This window comes from Columba livia, chromosome 1, assembly GCF_036013475.1.
Source record: "Columba livia isolate bColLiv1 breed racing homer chromosome 1, bColLiv1.pat.W.v2, whole genome shotgun sequence".
Lineage (NCBI taxonomy): Eukaryota > Metazoa > Chordata > Aves > Columbiformes > Columbidae > Columba > Columba livia.
In genome coordinates, this window is record NC_088602.1 from 144,908,398 (window position 1) to 144,930,976 (window position 22,579).

Below are 22,579 nucleotides of genomic sequence, written 5' to 3' on the forward strand. Positions count from 1 at the left end.
CAGTCTGATTTATTAACTGCAAGTATTCTGAAGATGTCTTCTTATGTAAATTCTTACTGGATGCAAAGTCGCTCGGGCATTCATACTTCTCAAGTATGTTATCTCTTAGTAGTGTTCAAGTACAAAAACCGTAGAAGAGCCTATTATTCATACAATCAGTTTAATCTGTAAGATGCGTCAAATTGCTAGAGATTTTTAAACTACCAGGCCTATGTGTCAAACATCCAGCCACACAATCCTTGTGCTGTGTGTTGTGAATACCATTCTGGAGCACTTGGCAACCTGGTTGCTCCTGACAGTGCTACCAAAGTGTTTCCCGCTGTGACCTGGTGTAGCCCCACCAGACTTGGATGGACGTGCTGGTCTTTCTCCTTTCTCAGAGGGCAGGCCCCCTGCCCCACACCTAATCTGCAGTGTTTTATCAAGGTATTTTTCAGCAGTGTGTGCTGAGGAAAAAAATAGGTGCTTCTTTCTTCTTTAAAAGGCAGCTCCCCCATTTATTCAGTCCTTTCTATCACACCAAACAGGAAGCAAAGCCTGGGTAAGTAAACCCAGTCTAGCTCAAAACCAGTTGCTCAGCAATATCTAGATGGCACAGCTGATCTCCACCGCAGAACACCTTCCCTTGCTGGGTCTCTTCGTTTCCTTGGGAAATCCCACAGCAATGAAAAGGAAGAGCTTTGTAAAGGTCCTTGTCCATGATTGACCAACTCTTCTGGTAAAAATAATCATGCTTTGATTTTTAATTTAATTCTAATTATGTCACTCATCCACCTTTTCATTTCTGAATATGAAAAATTCCCAGTTTTGGATGAAATACTTCAGTAGTTTGGTGAAACAGAAAAGAAATACTGACTTTTCATGCTTCCATAAGAAAGATTTTTCATTTAAGGTATTTCTCATTCAAATGCATTAATATGCATCATTATCTGCAATTTCAAAGCATTGTCTTGAATATTTTTTATTTAGCATATACATATATATATGTATTTAAACAAACTATAATAAGGTTCTGGTGAAAACAGAAATATCAACCCTTCCTATTGGAGTAGAATAGTTATTAACCTGTCGAAAGTCTTGTACTCATAAGCCTTTGGAAAGGCAAACTTAAAAGCCAAAGCACTCATTCTCAAACCCAGAGAATGAAAACATTGCAAACAGCACAGAAAGTTCCAAAGTCATATTGGGAAATGTTAAACAGAAAAGGAAAATCCCTGACATTTTGAAATCAACATTTAGGAACTTGATATCTTCTCTGACTGGAACAAAAAAAGAAAGGTCCACCTGAAAAATTATTAAATCCCGTCAAGTAGCTATGTTTATATCTTAAGGACATGTAAAAAGAAACCTTTTCAAATTTTAAATGCATATAAAAGCCAGAGATCTGTATTATCTTTATGGTTACCATCTCATGGTTTCTTGTTTACAAAGCTACAAAATACCCAACTCAGATAATGACAGTTTAGCACTAAGACTTGGAAAATATGGTTTTGTAAATTAAAGTATTAAATACAAAATGCTCTTGAAATTTTATCTTGTAGATCAAACTATTTTAGGAACCATAAGTGCATGGACACGTGACGCAAAATTACTGATTCTTAAAGCCATTCAAACTGTGGTGATGCTTTTTCTCTCCACAGACTGCTGGCATTTGGTTTCATTAAGATGAAATATTATGACAAATAATAACACTTATAAACAGATTTTCTTCGGAGGGAAACTAGGACAGTCCATAAAGGAGTCTTCCATTTCCTGATAGTGTGAAAATGCCTCCTATGAAGTGTGTGTGGGAAAATTCCATGCCTCAAAAGGCAATTTGCTGGCTTAGTAAATAACTCTGACACAAAGATGATCTTCTACAAATTCAGTTTCAGGAGTGTGAAAGTCTGGGTACCTTCGGAAATAAGGAAACGATGTTCCTGTTACCTGCATATTATCTGAGGCACAGCTGCGTTGTTTTAAATGTTTCAGTTTCATTTGTGCTGGAGCAGTAAAATAGCAGTAAAATACAGCTGAAATCATACCACATATTTCTGCAGAAATAAGGCAGCTGTGTTACCAGGCTGCCGTTAAAGACTGTGACAGTCTTGGCTATCCAATAAAAGCCCAGACTGAACCAGGCAATAGGTTGGGATATAAACCAGGGGCTGCAACACTGACTGGTGTCACCGAGTGCCATGTTATGCTGTGCCTAAAAGGCAGAAAGTTTTACATCATCCAACTTGGATATTTAAGTAACAATCACAGCAAGTTAACCTTTCTGATGTGAGAACAAATCTCTTCTGTTCAATGTAAAGGACAGCTGTGTTCCTGTTTGTGTCCTCAGTGGTATATACACTCAGCAGCAAAGGGAGCTGTGCTTTTGCAAGGTGGGGAGAACAGACCCCAGGATTGCTTACGTCTGGATACAAAGGACAAAACTAGGAACATCAGACAGCCCTTCGCCTGTTTTTGAAGCTTGCTAAACTTGTGGGTTAGCATGGCTGAGAAGAGGGAAACAGCAGTGCTGGAAAATCCAGGAAGCAGGAAAAAAAAAAAGAGGAGAATGAGGCGATGATTATTTCCTCTTTTCTCCACTTCAGAAGAGGAAAGGACGTGCAGGAAACCAACTGAGAGGAAATGGAGGGTTGAACTCTGCCGCTGGGCACTGAGTTCAGCATGCAGGGAAGGAGGAGAGGAAAAGCAGGAAGTGAAAAGATGCAATTCTATCTATTTTAATAATTAGTTTGCTATTACAAAGTTCTGTAACAAAATATTCCACCAGGATTTTCCTAAAAGTAAGGTAAGAGCTTCCCCATACGTCAAAAATGACCAATAACACTGTTTAAGAATAAGCTTTTAGTGAAAACCCAGCTGAAAAAACAACAACAGAAAAAAAAACCCCACAAAGAAAAACCCCAAACCAAACAAAAAAAAGCCAAAAAACAAACATACAAAGAAACTTCTATCAAAGTGTACTGTGGGATCACATTATGGAAATTGGAGAAAATTGTGTCATTTTTCAGCAGAGTGTCTGGAATCTTTCGATGCTTACTTGATTCTGTTTCAGTGTGGACACCAGCTTCTGTAAAGTGATGTTTTCTTCTTCAAGCTCGGTGTAGTCCTGTAGGAGTCTCGCCTCTCGAAACTTGTACTCTCGAATTTCATCTTTCATTCGTATCCTCTGTAGTTCCACCATTTCGTTATTCTGACAAGAGAAAATGCAAGTATGTTACCATTCATGCACAGTCACTTTAATGACGAATGCTGTCTTTGGGGAAGATAAAACAAAAAATTTATCCTCAAATTGATTTGATTTAACAGTGCAAACCAAAACTGAGGCAAACCTTTTAATCTGAGGCCAAGCAGCAATTCCAGGTGTGTGCTGGCAATGCAGCAATGAGAACATCCGATAAGGAAGCTCGAGTTAAAACAGTTTCAAGATTAGATGCTCATTGAAATGGAAAACCTGGCAAGGCTTTATCATCTCATTAGTTTTATTGCTCTGCAATACAGTTGGATTTAAATAAAACTGCCACCTGTTTTCCACTGAAGGATGCTTTCTGCATTCAAACAGAAAAGCAATGAGTGACGGCATCTGTTCTGTAAAGACATCTGTTCCTGAGCAAGGCGCACTCACATGTTTGTGTGGAGGCATCAGAGCAGCACGTAGGCAGGTAGGGGGACCTGCCAGGCAAGCGGTTGTCAAGTGCTCATCAAACCTGATAAATGCTTTGCTGTGCTGAGCAGGATTACACCCCGCAAGTCTGAGAACACACAAGGTCACCACTTTATTTTTGCCATTAGCATATACAGTTCCCAGAGAGCCTTATGAGAGAGGTCACAAGGGATCAGTCTTACCAAAAAACTGCTTCCATTGGATTCCAGTTCTGACTGAGTTTGACATAAAGGGTCAGGTTATTCTGGAAAGACTCTGCTGACATGACTCTGGTGTAAAATGCACTATGGGAAGATGGAGTTAACACACAGCTGGAAGAGAACAGTGACCAACACAGTCGGTAGGAGCAACTTCCCCCTCTACATTGAAGAGAAGCTTGCATTTTCCTGATAAATAGGAACAGGCATAATTGGCCATATCTCCTCTTTGCCTGCAGGAGGAACCTGAGCATTGCCGCAGCAGCTGGTGGAGGGAAGCAGAACTGCGACACCAATGCTGGGGTGTCAGAAAGAGCACACCTGGGAAGCAGTGATGGGTTTCTGTAAAAGACATCAGTGTGGAGCGAGAGCAACCACCAGCCTAAAAAAAGTCAAATATTTAAAAAATCATTACAATAGAAACTGTAGTCAGCAAGCCCTGAGTAGATCGACATGTACAACTCACCCTCTGGTACAGAAAGGCTAAAAATCCACGTACTGAATTGAGGATAAACAGAACTTTGCTTATCACTTAGGCTAAATAAACAATTATAATCCCCTAGAAAATAACATTGCAAAGCATGGTGGGGGAAGTTAATGCAGGAGTTACAAAAGCACGTTTTAAAATAAAGCCTTTTTGTTACGGAAAAATAAAAACCGTCACCCTCCTCCTGGCAGCTAATTAAGAATAAATAAAGAAACTACCTAATTCCTTAACTGAAGATGACCAAAAAGATGCCTGGTGGCAGAAGTGTCACAGAGCACTAGATAAAAGTAACCTTCTGCAAATATTCCTGCATCCATCACTGCCTAATGAACCTCTGAGTGAACTGCAAGAATGGCACTGCGGATGATTTCAAGAGGTAAAGGCACCTTACACCTCAGGGCTGCCTATAAACATTTTGTTTCTGTCAGCACCTTCTCAGCTGTGGCTGTTATTGACGCCAGCTAGGTGTGGGTATGTGCGTGGGTCTGAGGCAGTATGTGGGCAACACCAAATGCACAACTCCGCTGCATCAAGTGTAACAAAGCTGCTCTGCAACTCTCCTGGTGTTTGGAGGGTGATGATCAGCCCAGGGAATGAAAAGCAACCAGCTGACATCCATCCAGCACACAGGATCCTACTGCTGGTTGAAAGGAAGGTCTCTCCAAAAAGGGAGGAATTAATAAAGGTGGCCAGAGATGGAGGACCTGAGCAAAGGATTTTTACTGAATCCTGACATATAATTTCCCTGACAGAGTACAAAGCATGCTCCTTTGAAAAAGTCTTGAAAATTAATTCCATAAGGTCAGAGTACTCCTTTTTCTTTCCTATTATTGCAAAAAGAAACAAAACACGAGCTGTCACCTGGCTGGACGGCACCACTATTTCCTTCAGAAGAGAGAAACCACATTTCTTCATCACTTATAACTGCTGCTTCTCCTACATAATCTTGGAGGTATAAACAGAACCATTTATAGAGCTCCTCCTCTTTTTATATACAGAGAAACTATCTCTGCAGAGTAACCTCTACTCATCATTGCTCATGACATTCAGTTAAGGAAGAAACTGCCAGTAAGCAGGGTACATTCTTTTCCATCAAATGCTCTGGTTAAACACAGTAGCTTCTTACAACTCTTTATTTTTATTTTGAACTATTTTAAATCTCTTCCTTGAGCAGACAATACACAGTTATAGAGGACAGATCTCACTGTACTGATACAGTGGCAGTAAAATGAAAAATTTTTAATTTGGCGATTGCATCAGTCCTCTTCTGATGTGACTTGAACTTGTACAAAAACAGTATGAGAGGACTGAAAAACACAAGGCAAAAGGAGTCTGTCAGCAGGACAGTTATCTATATGAGCCACTAGAGGACAACGTAACCTCAATTATTAGGAAAATAATTTGTAATTAAACTTTACTGGTAATCAAGCGCCGAACATTAAACTTACAGGATAGGGCAACTGAGCCAGATGCTTTTAGCAGGGCACTGCCTCAGGATTTTTACATTTCCAGAGAGAATTCCCCTACAAACTACTGTATCTGTAAAAACCAAATTAGTTCAAGTAGTGGAGCTAATGATAGATAAGCAATGTTTTAATGGCTATAAATTCAGTCCTAGTCACCAGCTGAACATTGTGCAACAGCTTTAATGGATCAGTGCCAAAGAAGGAAAAGGCCTTTCTGTGAGACTATAGAAAACAACAGAGTCCTTGTCAGCGTTGCATCTAATTATACACGAGCACTAATTGTGGAAGAAGTCAGTCACATAGCTCAATGCATGTCTAACAAACCTACACATAACAGAACAGACCATGAGAATGAAAACAGAAGGCTCAGTTGAGATAAAGTCTGTTCAGGTCACCCACCCACTAGTACTTTGACATATTTTCACTCGCCGAATATGAAAAGCAAAAGACGTCTTCTAGGTTTTACAGGGGCAAGGATCATATCTGTACAGTACAACCAATGCTCAGAGACCTGTCAGGACTGAAGCAACATTGGAATATAAATATTAAACTTCTGTATTTCTTACCAAATGTAAGTGCAATATATATAGTACTATATTCTTCATTTTTGGTTCAGCGTAGACTTTTAAAATGTTGTATTCCATATGTGACATACAAGCATGTTATATCAATTGTGTGTGTAGACACATTATAATGCATTGTGTAGTATCAAACAACTGCAAGTAAGAAGGTTCTTTAAAATGAAAGCATGGAAATAGCTAATTTTGAAGATTATAAGGACTTTTAGATAAAATCATGATACCCTGACAGTCTTATTTTTTGTGGTGTTGTCAAAACAGCCCCAGTGTTGCCCAAAGAAGCTCCTTTTTACAGCCTTGTGTCCCCTCAGTATATCTAAGGAAAGCAAACTGGGCAAGGGACAGCGACCTGAAGCTGGATATTCTCATCTCAAAGGTGAGAAGTGAGCTCTGGTTGATTTCTTGAACTGTGGGCCCACAGACTGAACTTATTGAAAATGGATGTTTTTTGAGGCCTTCTATTTAAAGTGAATGAAGTTCCATTAACTATTTTTTGTTCTCCCCCATCTTGGTGTATACAAAGGACTTACTTTATTTCTGTCTAGTGTTTTTTGTCCCAAACAAAACTGGTGAACTAGTGTTTTAGCTTTTCTTTTTCCTGCAATTTTTCATATACATTTTCACAGAAAGATTCCAGATCCTTACTGCAGTAAAACATACTATTTTTCACACTGCAAAACAGCCTCATAGTCAAAAATTAATTATATGCCCCAAACTACCCTGACTCAGTCACTATTTATCTATTGGAAAATATAAGCCATAGCATGATCTTGTGTGTAACTTTCTAATTTTCATAGCTTATGAGTAAGAGAACAACGGAAAATTTATATACTTCCAATTTAATAGCATTGTATTATAGCTGATGCAGTATAAAATCCCATTTGATGTGATGACAGTTTTATTGTACTAGCAGTAAACTGAATGTAATAGAAAGTTTATGCTGAGACTAATATCCATGATCTCATGTGTTTGTTGACAAGTCTCACTGTTCATTTGTATGCCGTGTTTACTTTACTCTGCAGAGGAAAATAAAAGGTATATTTTTAATAGGAAAAATAACAGTTACATCCTAGACAATACAATTCAGCTGGGGTTTGAATTTAACTACAAACACACTAACTTTGCATGGGGAAGCACTACCAGCACAACTTTGGCCAAAACCAGGTTTGGGGCTTCCTTCAGGATCATTTAATCACAAAATTAGCCCCACTTATAAATTATTTTGGCTTCTTTTTAAATATGTTGTTTGTATCTACTTGGCAACATGCAAGTAGAAATAAATTCATGAGAAATTAATGAGGAAAAAAAATAACCAAAACCTGAAGTATCTTTGATTCATTACTTTTAGAATACACAAAGGTACCCTTAGAAACTTCAAAGCCCAATTATACCTCCTCTTCAGAAGCCTCTAATGTGAATTATGGGTACACTTCTTTGTTTTCCATAAACAATGGAAAACGTAATTCTGCATCATATGGAGAATTCTTCTCACCAGGACAACACAGCAGGAAAGCCACCCCTCCTCCTTTCTGCTGGTGGGAGAAGCTAGAGAGCAAAATAATACAAGGTAAAGACCCAGCAAGAGATTTGCCACACCAGGGAGGAAACAGGCAGGGAGGAGGCAGCTGGGTGGTCTGTAGGGGCACCCAGCTTGCCCTGACTGGTCCTAATTTTTCATTCTGAAGGAATAAAGGGAATTTGAGAGAAGAGAGGATGAAAGGAGGGATAGAAGAGCGAGGAACATTTTATTTTATTTACCATAATCTTTTTAAAGTTCCCAAAGAAGCTCCTCTAGACTAGCCTTAAAGTTTCCCTCTCTCATACACAGGAATACTCACCTTAAACAGAAAGAATCAAATTTTCCATTTTTCCAGAGATATTTAAAACCATAATGGGATTTAGTGGATGACCCAGTGTCACCTGGTCTGACTCTTTTGCAGAATTTGCAGCCCAATTCCTCTGAATCATAGATGCAGACACCTAGCTAAACAGGGACAGAGCATCTCTTACAGAACCATTTTTGCTTCTCTTCCAATACACAGATCTCTCTATATCCCAAAATAAATTATTTCAGAGATTCTTTTTCCTCATTGTTAAAAGTCTGCATGCTCCTTTTTTGATCTGAATTTATCTGATCTCATCCTTCAAATAGTTTCATTCAGGTGTTATCATTAGAGCTCATGACATTGTATCTGATCTAACCAGCTGTACTGGTGTGCTACTTTAAGAGCATGAATACAGCTTCTATTGTCCAAAACCAAAAACCATTAACTTTTGAAATTACGTGTGATTCTGATATTCCTTAACTTTTGATATATCATTAATTGTCTCAAAAACAAAATAAAAACTATTGTGCACAAGATATATTTGAAAATACATCTGTAGAATAACATAAGTACCTACAGTCCTTCCGTTCCATGGATTTACTTACAGAATGACAGCACTACCAAAGACAAGGATGAAAAAAGCCATGTATTTGTTAGCTATAGCATACTGAATAGAAGCCAGATCAAGATAAATTATGTTTCAAGTTCCTTCACCAGCAATGGCTCTTAAATAAAGCATTTACAATATATCTAATAGTTTAATAATCTGAAATGTTCAATGCATTTAATAGGAATCACTAAATCTAAAGAGGTAAGGTGAATTTCTATCAAGGGCAATTAAATGGCCCAATTATGTAGTTATCACAGAGTATGAAACCCATAATATTTAACGTTGTAAATCTTGCTACATATAAATCCCTATGAAATATCTATTTTATTGACTTTCACAGATAAGTACATATAAAAAGACAAAAACAGGGAATGTTCTGGTTATTTAGGTATTCAATTTTTTTGCTGAGTATCATGGTCATATAATATTATAATGACTTCTTTATAAACTGATATAAACTATAAATCTCTAATCATACATATTTATCTGAAAAGTAATGGTTTGATTTGACTGCATTTATAGCAATTAATGCATTAGTATTCATGCATTAATTGTATGTCAATCATATATTAATTGTCATTAATTATAATTAGTATTAACACCCTAGCACAAACATTGCTGTAGTATTACTAATTCATTTAAAGAAAGATAAACTTTACCCAACTAAGCTGTATTATAGCAGCATGTGAGGAAATTAAGACTCCAGGGTTATAGCACAGTTCAGTTAATATGATCCTTCTGCATATCTGCAGAATGATGTAATACATTAACATATGATCATTACAAATAACAAAATATCAATTGACTGGAAAAAGTTTTGCCATGAGAAGGACATTGTGGAGGTCTTTTTGTTTAAACTTAAAACTCTGCTACTCATCTGTCCCCTGCAGCTCTCCTGGCATTAAACATTTCTAGGAAGGAGGATGATTTATTTCTAAATACCACACTGACTGAAAGTTGATGACACATCCGTGCCTTGGAGCAGACTGATAGCAACATCTTGCAAATGCAGCACTCTCAACAAAGAGTCTTCCCGCAGTCCATTCAGGCCTATGCTGGTCTTTAAATTTCTCCCAGTACTGATGGACAAAACCATATCCACCCAGGGGCCAGCCACAGCCCAAAGGCCAGTCCCACTCCCATTTATAGAATCACAGAATCATTTAGGTTGGAAAAGACCCCCAAGACCATTGAGTCCAACCATAAATTAGTATTGCCAAGTCCACCACTAGACCATGTCCCTAAGCACCACATCTACACGTCTTTTAAACACCACTTCCCTGGGCAGCCTGTTCCAAAGCCTGTCAACCCTTTCTGTGAAGAATCTCTTCCTAATATTCAATCTAAACCTCCCCTGACACAACTTAAGGCCATTTCCTCTTGTCCTATCACTTGCCACTTGGGAGAAGAGACCAACACCCTCCATGCTACAACCTCCGTTCAGGTAGTTGTAGACAGTGGTAAGGTCTCCCCTTGGCCTCTTTTCTCCAGGCTAAACAGCCCCAGTTCCCTCAGCTGATCCTCACAGGCCTTGTGCTCCAGACCCCTCACCAGCTCCTTCCATGCCATGTTGTTGCTGCCACCTGTGCAACCCCATCGCTGCAAGAGCAAGAGGGGCTTTCCTGGGACCTCCATGCTCTGATCAGTGTGAAGAGCACGGAGCAGGAGCATGCCACCAGGGGTGGACAGTACAGTATCTCTTCACATCACACTGGCTGAATTATTTTGCCACGTCTTCATTGTTCCCAGTGCACTGAATAGTGTTTGAGCAACAAATACTTGAGACAGCACTCTCTGAAGTGGGGCTGTTACTCTACATCACCAATCATCCCATGGCTGATTGGGTACTATTATAAAGATACCAAACCCAAATTGCTCTTGCCAAATTAGCTCAGGAAAAAAAAGGGGGGGAGGGGGAATGGGCCCGGGGGATTTTGGACTGAATGGCTTTTTTTTTTTTCTACCAATTCCAACCTTTCCTATGAAATATCCACAATTTAAGAAGCCAACAGCAGTGATTCTACAAGACAATGCCTGAAGGCAAGCTCTTTGATGGAGGATCCACACAGGCCTTTTCAAGCTCATCAGGAAACCAAGAGCTGGTTTTAAAGCCTAACTGATCGCTTGGGAAAGGCATCTGCCAAGTTATACATATCTCTTTGAGAGGCCATCTGTCAGGTGCAAAGTGCCAAATTTCCTTCTAGACCCAAAGGGGCACCAGCCAACTAACACAAGAGAAGTTGTACTAAAAGAGTGTGGGTCTGTGATCAGTTTAAGCTCAGCAGAACCACAGCTGCTGCCTCCAGGTCCTGACCCTCCCTTGGGCCAGCGTTAGCTTTCACATCATAGAATAGTTTGGGTTAGAAGGGACCTTCAAAGGTCATCTAGTCCAACCCCCTGCAATGAGCAGGGACATCTTCAACTGGATCAACAGCCAGATCAGGGGCAGCAAGCCAACCCAGAAAACACATGAACAAAAACTTAGTTTTAATGGTATTTATACTCCCTAACACTGCTGACAGGTGATAGTAGGAGGTAAGGAGTATGAATACATGACATCTCTATTTTGGATATACTTGCTGCACAACAACATCTATGTGCTCTACTGAAGTACCAGAGGCAGAAACTTGGGGCCATTAATATAAATTGTAAAATTTATATAGCCTCTAGCATGACTAAGATTTCACTGTATGCACTGAAATGTTGAGCAGGGAGCAAAAAAAGTGAATTCCCAAGGATGGAAAGAAGGAAAGAGAAAAGACATCAAAGCACCTAAATAAGAGGGGTGAGCTTGAGTATTTTAGCACCCATTGCTCTTGGGAAAAATATGACCCTTTTTATTGACTGTTTGCTTTTGCATTGCTTTCTGCTGTCTAACTTTTGATGTCAGGATGGTTTCACAGTTCCCTGTGGTAACTCCATTCACCCATGTTCCAGGCATGGTGCTATGCTCCTTGTCAGCTTTCCATCCCCTGTGACAACTGCCTCCCCCTCCTTAGGACTCAGAGCTATTTTAATTACAGCTCACTGCTAGCTCAATCCTTCCTTGTATTCCTCATAGCAGTAATCAAGCCACACTGTCAAGGGACGCAAGTGCCAGGCCAGGGCTCTCGGCTCAGCCTCCCCACCCTGCGCTGTGTTACAGCTCTATCCAAGCTCTGCTTTCATCAGTTTGCACGCTGAGACAATCTTTGGTCTTGTAAATACCAGTTAGACATTGTGATATCAATATCTGTGAGCACTTGCTTCTGCCTTCTGCTGCAGGAGGCCTGTGCTGCAACGCTGTGAGAATGTGTTGATACAGAGACCCAGGGCTGGGCAGCAGCGCTAATAAATCTGGTCCCTGGGACAATGCCATTAAATTAGTAGGGGGCCAAGTTCAAGTTAATCAGATGTGCAATTAATTCTGATCCTCAGCTCACAAAAGATCATAAAAATCATAGAGAAACAGATCTCAAAGGGCCCTGTGGGCAGCCTTTAGTCCATTCATCTTTCCCAGAGCAGGAGCAACTACATCTATGTCATACCTGGTATCTGTCTAACCTCTTCTTAAACACTTCCAATGACAGACCCCCTCACTTTTCCCAGAAATTTGATTCCTGACTTCACTTTTGCCTTTGTCAGAAAACTATTTCGGATGTCTAATCTGAACCTGAGTCTTTCACACTGCAAGAGGAAAATAGTGTTTCTTCTCCTACACACAAAGGCAGGAAAACAAATGCATCTATTCCTCTCTGCAGGAGTCCGATTTACCCACTATACCCATTTTCAACCACCCCCCCTCTCCTTTATGAATAGAAGAGCACTTGAGAAGTGAGGATGCCAGATAGCTCCTGTCACCGAGCAAACTCGTTAGATGCCCTTGCATGGCATACAGAAGAAGTGTAGGGAGATAGGTGATGATGACAATGGTAACTAGATGTTGGAGGAAAAAGCAGATCCTAGTTGACACTCTGTATTCCTTCTTGTATCGGTTCCTCATAATGGATTGTGAAAGGGGAAATATATTAAAAACAAAACCAAAAAATGGTTAATACATTTTAGAAAACAGATTGAATAAATAGCTAAAGGATACAAAGAAACTATTCAGAGATACAAATCTATTTCAAGCAGTCATCTGCTGGGACATTCTTTATTGTGCTGCAGAATGGCTGTGAGAGCTCAGCATCAAAGGAGCTCTTTAAGCCCATGATCACAACAGAGCTTCTCCTTCATAATTATTTGTGATTGCCAGCTGCAGAGGTGTTTTAAAAGCTCTTTGTGAATCTGCACCCACCACTCTCCCAATGCCAACAGACTATTTCAAGTTCCCCTTGAAGAATATCAATACATTATAAAAGGTTGCTACAAAAGAAGCAGCAACAAGAAAGTTAAATTGCAGTAATTCTTCTTCTTCTCCAGAAGGACAGAGATATGGCATCTTTAAATAAACACGTCTTTGCCACAAAATTCAAATGTTATAATGTGGTCAATTCTGTCATTATTAAGCGAGAGTATTTCCTCAAAGTCAGGAGTAATTTCAGTAATTAAAATCCATGTAACATTACCCATCTGCTGCAAAAAGAACGGCATTCTGCAGTTTATTTGACCTTGTGTGCAGAACACCCACCCACCCACCGCCGCTTATTCTTCTCTGGAATGAGTAGAAACATCAATTCAGAAACAGGAGTTGATTAATATTAAAAACATTAAAATGACTTGATGACTAATGCCTTTTTTTCCTCGAAAGCTTAGCATTTTTATTTTAGGTAATATATTTGAGGGACTTAGGTGGCAAATACGGATGAAGATAAGTACCTCATCTGTCTGTAAACTATGTCCTTTAGGACTGAAATGTACACGTAATTTTTATTCACTGCAGTGCACATGGTAATTCATGAATACAAATGCCTGCGTAGAAGATTTGATAAAATAAACTGCGCTACAGGTTATGTGAATTTATTGATACGGACAGTGAAAATATCTGTAGTCATAAAGTGTATCTGTAACATGTAGTAATCTTGATTGTTCAATATAAATTGGTTTGAAACCTGATCTTGGCTTTTATAATCTGCCCTTTCCTTTGCTTATTTTAATACAGTCTGCAAATTTCACAGATTTACTTTATATATACATGTTACAGACAACGGTAGTGATTTTTACATTGACGGTTTTCTATCTTGTCCTTAAAAAGCTGAGCAAACACAACACTTGCTGCTGTAAATACAAATGTAATACATGCCATAAGAACACAGTGCAAGGGCTGACTATTAATGCCATAATCTCTGCGAGAGTTACTCAAGCATGTTGCTCATGGCAGCACAGCCTTAGAATTAAATTATTCTTTTGGAAATTTAATAAACACTGAATATTATTCACTGCCTGCAATGCATCACAACAGAAGAGAACGCCATATTTACTCAGAGAGTAAAATATCAGTGAAACTATGGGATTATTCAACTTTGGATATTAAAATGATGCTTAAATCTATTTTTTCCTGTTCTCCTTCACAACTACATCCTGTATTGCACTTTAAACCCACTGCTCTTTTCCTTTCACCATTTGTTTCCACTGGACTTCCATCCCACTCATGATGGGTGTTGGCCTGATAACAGGAACCTTCTGCTAAAACAGATTATTGAATCATTAATTAGATACAGTTAAAAGAACCAAATTCGGAACAACCACAAAAAAAAAAAAAATCTTAAAAACAGCCCTTTGGTTACCTAAAGATAATATTCATTAAAGGACCGATAATTTGTTATAAACACTTTGTAGCAGGAAGAACACGGTGTCTCATGGTAAACACCAAGTGATCTCAGTGATCCTTAAAGCAAAGGGGCTTGGCAGCTCTTGGAGCTGGGCTGCAAAGTCCCAAGTGCAGTACGAGAGGGAAGCGGCTTCCTCATCCTTGCTCAAGTCGTGCTCAAGGACCTTGACACACAAAGAACTGCTATTTTTTCCAGATTTCTAGACATCTAGGAACACAGGCCCATGTGAGAAGCAGAGGGGAAAACATTTTATTTCAAATACACGTTCACCTAAGCCTTATGTATCTCAGTATCAGCGTTTCCAAATTCTGAACTTGGCCCTTGCTGAAGCTGTGGAGGCTGCTGGTGACAGCAGGGAGGAAAGGGGGTTCCAGGTCTGGCCCCGCTTCCCAAGCCCTGGGCAGCGATGTCCCCCGAGGCGCAAGGGCACCCACGTGTAACAAGGGAGCACTGAACTGTAAATCTCCAGTCACTGATAAGAAAATTCTGTGACAGTGAGGGATTGCAGTCCAAGGCCTTAATTGCTCCCTCTGCCTTCTAACATCCCAGCAGGCCACTTCTGATTGATAGCTCATGCTCCCTTTGGTTTTTTTGTTTGTTTCTAACTGATTTTTAATATAAAATATAACCAAAAACCACAGGATGGCTCCAAGACCATTACAGCGTTCTTAAATGTCCTCAGAGTTTTTAAAGTACTCAACCAAGACCCTGATATCACGTCACTACTGATGACATCCAATATCATTTTAAGCAAATTACTATTTAAATGCAAGTTTTTCAGTTCTTATTAAGTTGCATGCCCAGTGGCTTGATATGGCACAAGTGAATTCAGTTATAAACTGGAAAAAAAAAAGTGCAGCAGAATAATCAATCTAGTAAAATGCCATCCATACTCAGGGAGGAAAAACAACATCGCACTTGAACTAGGTCAGAATTCAGACAAGCAAGAGGAATAAGATGAGATTTATGAACTCACCTTCATTATTTGATCAATATATTCCACATCATACCTACACAGTTGTGGCCCATTCTCAGGTTTTTCATCAGTTAAACATTGCTACCAATGTCTACAGGGAAGATGACCCAGGCTGCTAACAATTCCTTGGGCTCTTAATTATACTGAGGTTGAGTTTACCCAGCGTCTCAGCTAGAGAATCTACTCTGCATCTTTCTGATCTTGTATGCCTACATAAAAATATATCGATACCTATAGATATAGATACAGGACATGCATCATGCCTACACACTTGCACCAAGGTCTTTGGGCAGTGTAATATAGGACATTGTCAAATACAAGGGCAGAATTGGAAAAATCCCCCAAACAAAACTGCTGGTGTAATCACAGCTTTTGGCAGTGCATTACCCCTGTCTGAGACTGCACACTTGTTTAATAGCCTCTGACTTTGTTCACACAGAAGTCTCTGTGGCACAGGTAATTTTTCTTCAGCTTGTACAGAGGGCAGCTACCTCTTGTGAAACATTGAAACCATGAGCAGAAAAAAATCAACCCTGCAGCTGCATCTGTCTGTCCTTAGGTCTCATCCTCCCTTGATCGATGGAGCCTCTTTATGATTGAGTGGACAAACTGCCCCAGTATGTGAACCCAGTGTATGAAATTAAAGTGCTTCCCATTTTGGTGCTCCAGAGTATGGCAAGAATTGTATTACAGCAGTTTGCAGTCCACTGCAGGAACAGCATAGCTACAGCGAGCACAGGGCAGGGAGCTGAGCTGCTTTAGGAAAAGAACATCCCCATTACAAATCAGAGACATCAATTGTGTGAGAAGTACCGAGTCAAAATCCCTGGGTTTCCATAAAGTATGGATTTCTTTCTATGTGCAATCCAAAACCTCAAGTTAAAGTTAAAAATCTATTTCTGGCCTTGGTCCAGAGAAAGTAGGAACAACCGCTTTCCCTGTGGACCCTACCAGCTAACATCACTAAATGGGAAGCTTCTGGAGGCAGCTCTCACATAGCAGCAAAAGAATGAATAACACATCAGCCTCTGAATCCTAAATGTATTTCCCCTACTCTTTTGAGCCCCTCAGAGATCACATTAGTTGTGTTTCAGGAGCACCTGGACAAAATTAATATGTACTCTTTGTTTTTAGCCTAACACATTATGTTATCACAACTGCATCTTCTAATAGGGCCTTTTTTTGGTTACTCTTATAAATAAATGTAGTGGAAAGTCTATACATTTTCCTCAGTCAGTCTCATTACAGGACTGGAGCTGCTTAGCACTGTTCTTACAGGCTGCTGTTTGACCCTGACAGAGCTGGTGTTTTATTCAAAAACTGCTTTACTCAGTAAAATACATTCTTAAGAGCAAGCATACTAGTTTCCTCAGGGAGGAGACAGATTTCAAACAAAAATGAACATTCCTATTCCAAACAGGCTTTCATTTTCTTTCTCCTCATTCCCCTGGAGGAGTGTTTGGGTGACCCAGAGAAAGCCCAGTGAATCTTTTTGAACTATTTTCTTCAAATGTAAACATTGTACTGAAAGCTTTTCCTGCCCAGACTTGTTCTATACCCAGCAATACAAACATCCCACCCTGCCTAACACCACCAACAGCTCAATTTTTTCTCTTCTCTACCATTTGTAGTCCTTTTCCTCCCCATTGAAGACTGCCGAAATGTTTCTGTCTTCTGCCTCTCCAGGCCTTACTTCTCACTCCCCTTTTCTTCAACAAGAGTCATGAGCATGCTGAATGTTCAACAAATACTAATTTCTCTCAAATATCTCTCATTTGGGTTAAACAGGAGTTAATGAAAGACACATAAATGTGACACACAATAGCTAAATTCCGAGTGGCAAGAAAATAAAAAAAATTGTTAATCTTGTCAGCTGCTCATTTGCCAAAGTTCATCAACAGAGTGAATTTGTACTCCAGTGATGACAAATATTTTAAGCTGTTTATATCTTTGCTAAAAAAGAAGAAAGTATCATACCTCAATGACAAAACTCAGAAACAGAAACCATCACCAGCAGTCTATGCCACCATACTATCTGTCTTGTGGACAGAGGGACAGACTGGTCTCTAATATTGTGCCCTGAAGCTTTATGAACCTGAGGATACTTTCTGGCAATTAAGGTTTTGTGGTGTTTTTTTTTTTTTGTTGGGTTTTTGTTGAAGGTTTTGGGTTGGTTTTTATAATCAAAACTTTCAACTTCCCCCTTCTTTTTAAGACCATATTCTCATATTCATAAGAAAAACTTAATTAAGGAAAACCAAAACCAAACCAACAAAACCAAACCAAATCATCATTTTGAAAAAGAAAACCCAAATGTCGGTAAAATAGTTGTGATGTTCTTGGCTCTCAGTTTGGCAGAAGGAGAGTCCATAGTAGATATAAATTTTTTTCTTCATGGCACAGACCCCCACTAGGTGAAAATACATATTTTAACATATATTAGCTAACGTGTTAATTAGCCCATATTAAAAGCATTCAATGCAGAAAGTCAGTCATAAGGGGCTTTCATGTTACATGTCTGAGTTCAGCCTCAACAGATGTTACCAATGTAACCTGTTAGCCCAAGGATTTTAATAGTTATCAGCTAATACCTGGAAAAAAATACATCATTTTTTTCTTTATGTTAGACAAGGACCTGATGTTTGCTTAAAATAAAGGGTATTAAGTCAAAGTTAGGCAGAGTTTGACTAATCACACCTGAATCTCATTTTCTCCCACTGGAGAACTACCTTCAAACATTTTACTTAGGTGTAATATAGACTGTGGTAAGAGATGCCCCATGCCACAATCTCTATCATTAGCTGCTTTCTCTTCTACAGAAATCCTAAGTCTGACCTAAATCCAGAGTAATCAGGGGAAGAATCTGGATGGGAAACTTCAGAATACTGTCAGTTTGATGAGCTTTGAATAGGATCCAATGTTTCTGGCCAGCGTGGGACTAGAAGCGGTAGGGTAAGACAGCAGCAGATTGCAAAGCATACACTAGCCTGTGGCACAACTATTTTCTTGCAGCAGCCCTAAGGTCAAGCACCATCTTTCTGCCAGACTCTGAGCAAAAACCAAAGGCTTCCCCTTCTCCCAGCCCTGGGAAATGGCTCGGAGGCTGGGCTCCTTCTGACTGTACCCTGTATTTCATCACACCCTTACTGGTGCTGATTGAGCATTGGACTGATAAGAAGAACCATCAAGGCTCTGGATAAAGCATCTTCTGGCACAGTACAGCTTTTTGAAAACACTGAAATGTCACGGTACTTGTTTCTGACAGGAACTCTTCTTTGTTTTCAAAGGTGAAAGGGGACCTCTTTATATAAGGCAGTCTCCATTAATATGGGCTTTCACAGGAGAACAAAAGCCAATGATGCCATTTTTCCTGCTTAGAATTTCAATTAGAAACTTGGATTTAGCACCAGTACACACAGCTTTGAGAGTAACTGGGAAATGGGAAAGACGAGTTGATGTAGAAGGGATTTCTGAAAAGGAAAAAACCTTTCTTTAAAGAGAAAGCCAGTTGTAATACTCTCTAATGTAATAGCAAATCAAAAAGCATGGTAGGATCTTTAAATACTCCATCGGGGAAAATGCAGAATGTTGCTACTATTTTCTGTGTTTAATGCAAAATAGATGTGAAAGAAAGCTGCTACATGACAGAGTCTGGGTCTTCTTTTGCTGGATATAAAGAAGAATCCAATAGATTAATACCAGCACTGTTAAAAGCTCTTGAATATCAAGAACATGGGAAAAAACTGATTACAATATTTGAACCTTAGGTAGGGAAAGCAGTACATTTCAGTTAGCCTCGTGGATACAAGAATCCCAGGAATTTCTGAGCTTTAGGACGCGATACAAACTTCCTCCATCATCTCACAAAGACCACCAAGTGTCAGAGGAACCAAGAAATGCAAGATGACAGCCAGTTATCAAAAACTGGGATCTCAGCCTCTGTGCCTCAACTTACCCATTAGGGGAAAAATCTAATTGTAGGAATTTTGTACAAATTATGCACCTTAAGAATTTAGAGCACAGTTAAAACACAGTGCAAAAATTTGTTTACCAGGTAAAACAATACATGCATTTATATAAAGAGGTAGGAAATTTGTAAAACAAGTCTTGGTTTAAGAAAAAAAAAAGTCTTCTTGCAGGCATAATTTATTTCCATAGTATTTTATCTCTCATATGAAGAAGATTAATGCGAGCTATAAGAACAGACTGCTTAATTTATCTCACCAAGTATGCAGGGAGCTGAACAGATGGCAGCACCACTGAGGCAGCAACAGGAATCACTAGTCCTCGCTTATCCAGATGATCTTTATCATTTCCATAACATTAGAAAATGATTCACCTACAAAATACAATGTTCTGAAGATGAGGTAGAAAAATTCTTTTTTTTCTCCCTGGAATGGAAGATTATGGAGTATCTAGACATCAGCATTACACTGTTAGTAGTTCTAAAAGGAAATCACATAGAGAGATACCCGATTTCTGCTAATTTGTGGGTTTTCTATTTTAAAGACCACTTATTTGATAGGGAAAATTTATTCAGAATGTATGTGAACTATGTGCAGTCTGCCGTTAGCTGCCTCAAGTTAATTTGTGTCTTGGTAGGCAGGGTTCTTCTGGATAAGATTATCTTGAACTGCACATATACCCTTATCTTGCCCATAAAGAAGACTAGTTTAGAGCATGACTAGTGTTCCCAGAAAAAACATACATGACAGTATTTATAGGGAGTCAATCTTTTATACACAGAAGGCAAACTATGGCTGGTTTTGAGCACTTTCGAATTTATACAGTCATATGAAACACATGGACAGGGGCAGGGAAGGAAATACCTTGGTCATAGTGACAGAGGGAACTAACATTTTAAGGGTTAACCAACCACATAATGAGTGCCTACTAACAAACTAACACTTTAAGGGTTAGCCACACAATAAGTGCTTAGTTTAGAGCTTTATGTAAACAATTATGTTAAGAAAAACAGAACCCCATCGAATGCCAAGATGAAAAGTTTTACAGCACCAGCTGTAAACTTGAGGAGACAAGATAACGAAGATTTACAGCAAAAGGGGGTGCCAGTCTGGTTTCAATCGAGTTGGCAGCTTGGGTTCCGGTCAATTCAACATAATGAGCCAAAGGTAAAACGTTCACTGTGACGAAGCTGAAGGAGCCTTCATCCAAAGACCCCCAAAGACCCCTCCTCAAGACCACCAGATGGCACTGCGCAGGTGCAACAGGCAGGAGTCAAGGAGGAGACTATGGAAATGATTACCTGAGACTCATTTTAAGAAGAGGGGAAAGGTTATAAATATGTATAGGTATTCCTGGGGTTATTATGAATATGTAACACCTTACTGTATTTAAGCACGCCTCCTATTGTTAGAAGGTGCGCATGAATGGTGGAACGATCCCCCTCGTGCCCGACGTCGAAATAAACATATCTGCTTTATAACCTTGTGAGTTGTAAAGTTTTATCACTTTATAGATTGTAAAGTTGTTTCTGCATGTAATAGCAAGAAACAAAGCTTCCTTCTCCCTGCTTATTTATCCCATTGTGCCGTACGTTTCACATTAAAAGAGAAAGGTCTTAAACACAGGAGTTACTGGAGCACCTCCCTGCTCCAGGCTCAGAGCATGGCAGAGCCTTTTCAGAAAAATAACTTTTTATCACTATTTTCATTAACAGCTAGGGCTCACAAATGAGATTTTTAAGTGCTGTGTTGCACAAGAAAATTAACTTATTTGTACTGAATGGAAGAGAGCAGTGTGGAGTCTGTGTTTAGGGTTTGTCTGGGCTGTTTTTTGTCTCTGACTTAGCATGCCAGTGTGCAAATGGTTTAACAGCAACATTTAGCAATTTTTAGCAGCAATTTACGAACAACAAGACAAATATATACTAGATATAGTTCAGCTGAGGTCAGCAGTGATGCATTAGGGATTAATTTTGGCCAAGGTCTACAAACATACTATGCAGACAAACAGGTCTTTGATGCCTCTTAATATCTAGATGAGACCAGTTCCAGACAAAAAAGAAAAATCACAGCACTTAAGGTCTCAGAAACTTGTCCTTCACATAAGCAGGTGAAAAGAGCAGGTCAAATTAGGCCACAGACTGGAATAGAGCTTCTAAAGTCTGAGCTGGCACCAAGTAAGATGCTTCTTGTAGCCAACTGTCTGTAACTTACAGAAAAAAAAAAAGCCTCCCAGGGTATCTCTTGCAGTGTAAGACTGGAAGTGTGCTCTCTGTTTCAGAACTTTATTCCAGTGCAAATCTTGCGTTTATTTTTTCACAGTAACTCTGAAGTTTAATGTCCTTGAAAAGGGCAAGTGCACAAAGCTGAGCAATGGTGACTTTTCTATGATGGCACAATGCTGCAGGGTATAATCAGTGCATTCCCCGAATCTTATAAGGGATTTCTTAACTCAGTTGAAGATGCAATACATGCCTGAGTTTGCTTCAGGCTATTTTTACACTGAGGATAGTCGAAATATGTATCTGGCCTGAGTAAGGAATAGAATTATTAAAAGTATAAAGCTACAAAATATGCTGAAAGTCAATAACGCACAAGAAAGGAATACAGTCCTCCTGGGAGGCAACACACAGAAAAGAAGCCGTATCTGTAGTTCTCCCATTACTCAGAAACAACAGAGAGTGAGATGTGCAAGAGCCATTTCCTGGCTGACAAAAAAAAAAGTGGTGGCATCAGCTCTGAATGTGTTTTTCCTTATTAGCTCTTAAAACACAATCACCAGTCCTACTTACCTTATACAGCAGTGACCTAGGCAAAAAAACCACAGCCTACCAACAAATCATTCCAGAGACAAGTGCAAGTGTGCAAGGCCCAAATACAAGCCCTGAATGTTTGTTACCTTAATCAGAGAAGATGCTCTATTAGTGCTTTGGTTGTTCTTTCATGTTTGCGTTCCTTCATAACTTGTCTGCTGTCCTGCTTATCCACCCCCAGAAAAGCCACTCTGGAGCCCCACGAAATCCATCCATCTCCTCTGGGAGAAAAATCCTCTTTGAATTAGCCCTA

The 22,579-nt window shown here is 39.5% G+C and overlaps 1 protein-coding gene across 8 annotated transcripts in view; it reads right to left on the reverse strand.

Annotated features, from left to right (window-relative positions):
* Window positions 1-22,579, reverse strand: part of BICD1 (BICD cargo adaptor 1) — a 183,567-nt gene that overhangs the window by 47,583 nt on the left and 113,405 nt on the right. For all 8 annotated transcript variants that reach the window (XM_065034901.1, XM_065034907.1, XM_065034918.1 and 5 more), the window contains exon 3: window positions 3,035-3,187. In XM_065034901.1, the coding sequence (XP_064890973.1) occupies window positions 3,035-3,187 (153 nt within the window). The remainder of the gene's footprint in view (window positions 1-3,034; window positions 3,188-22,579) is intronic.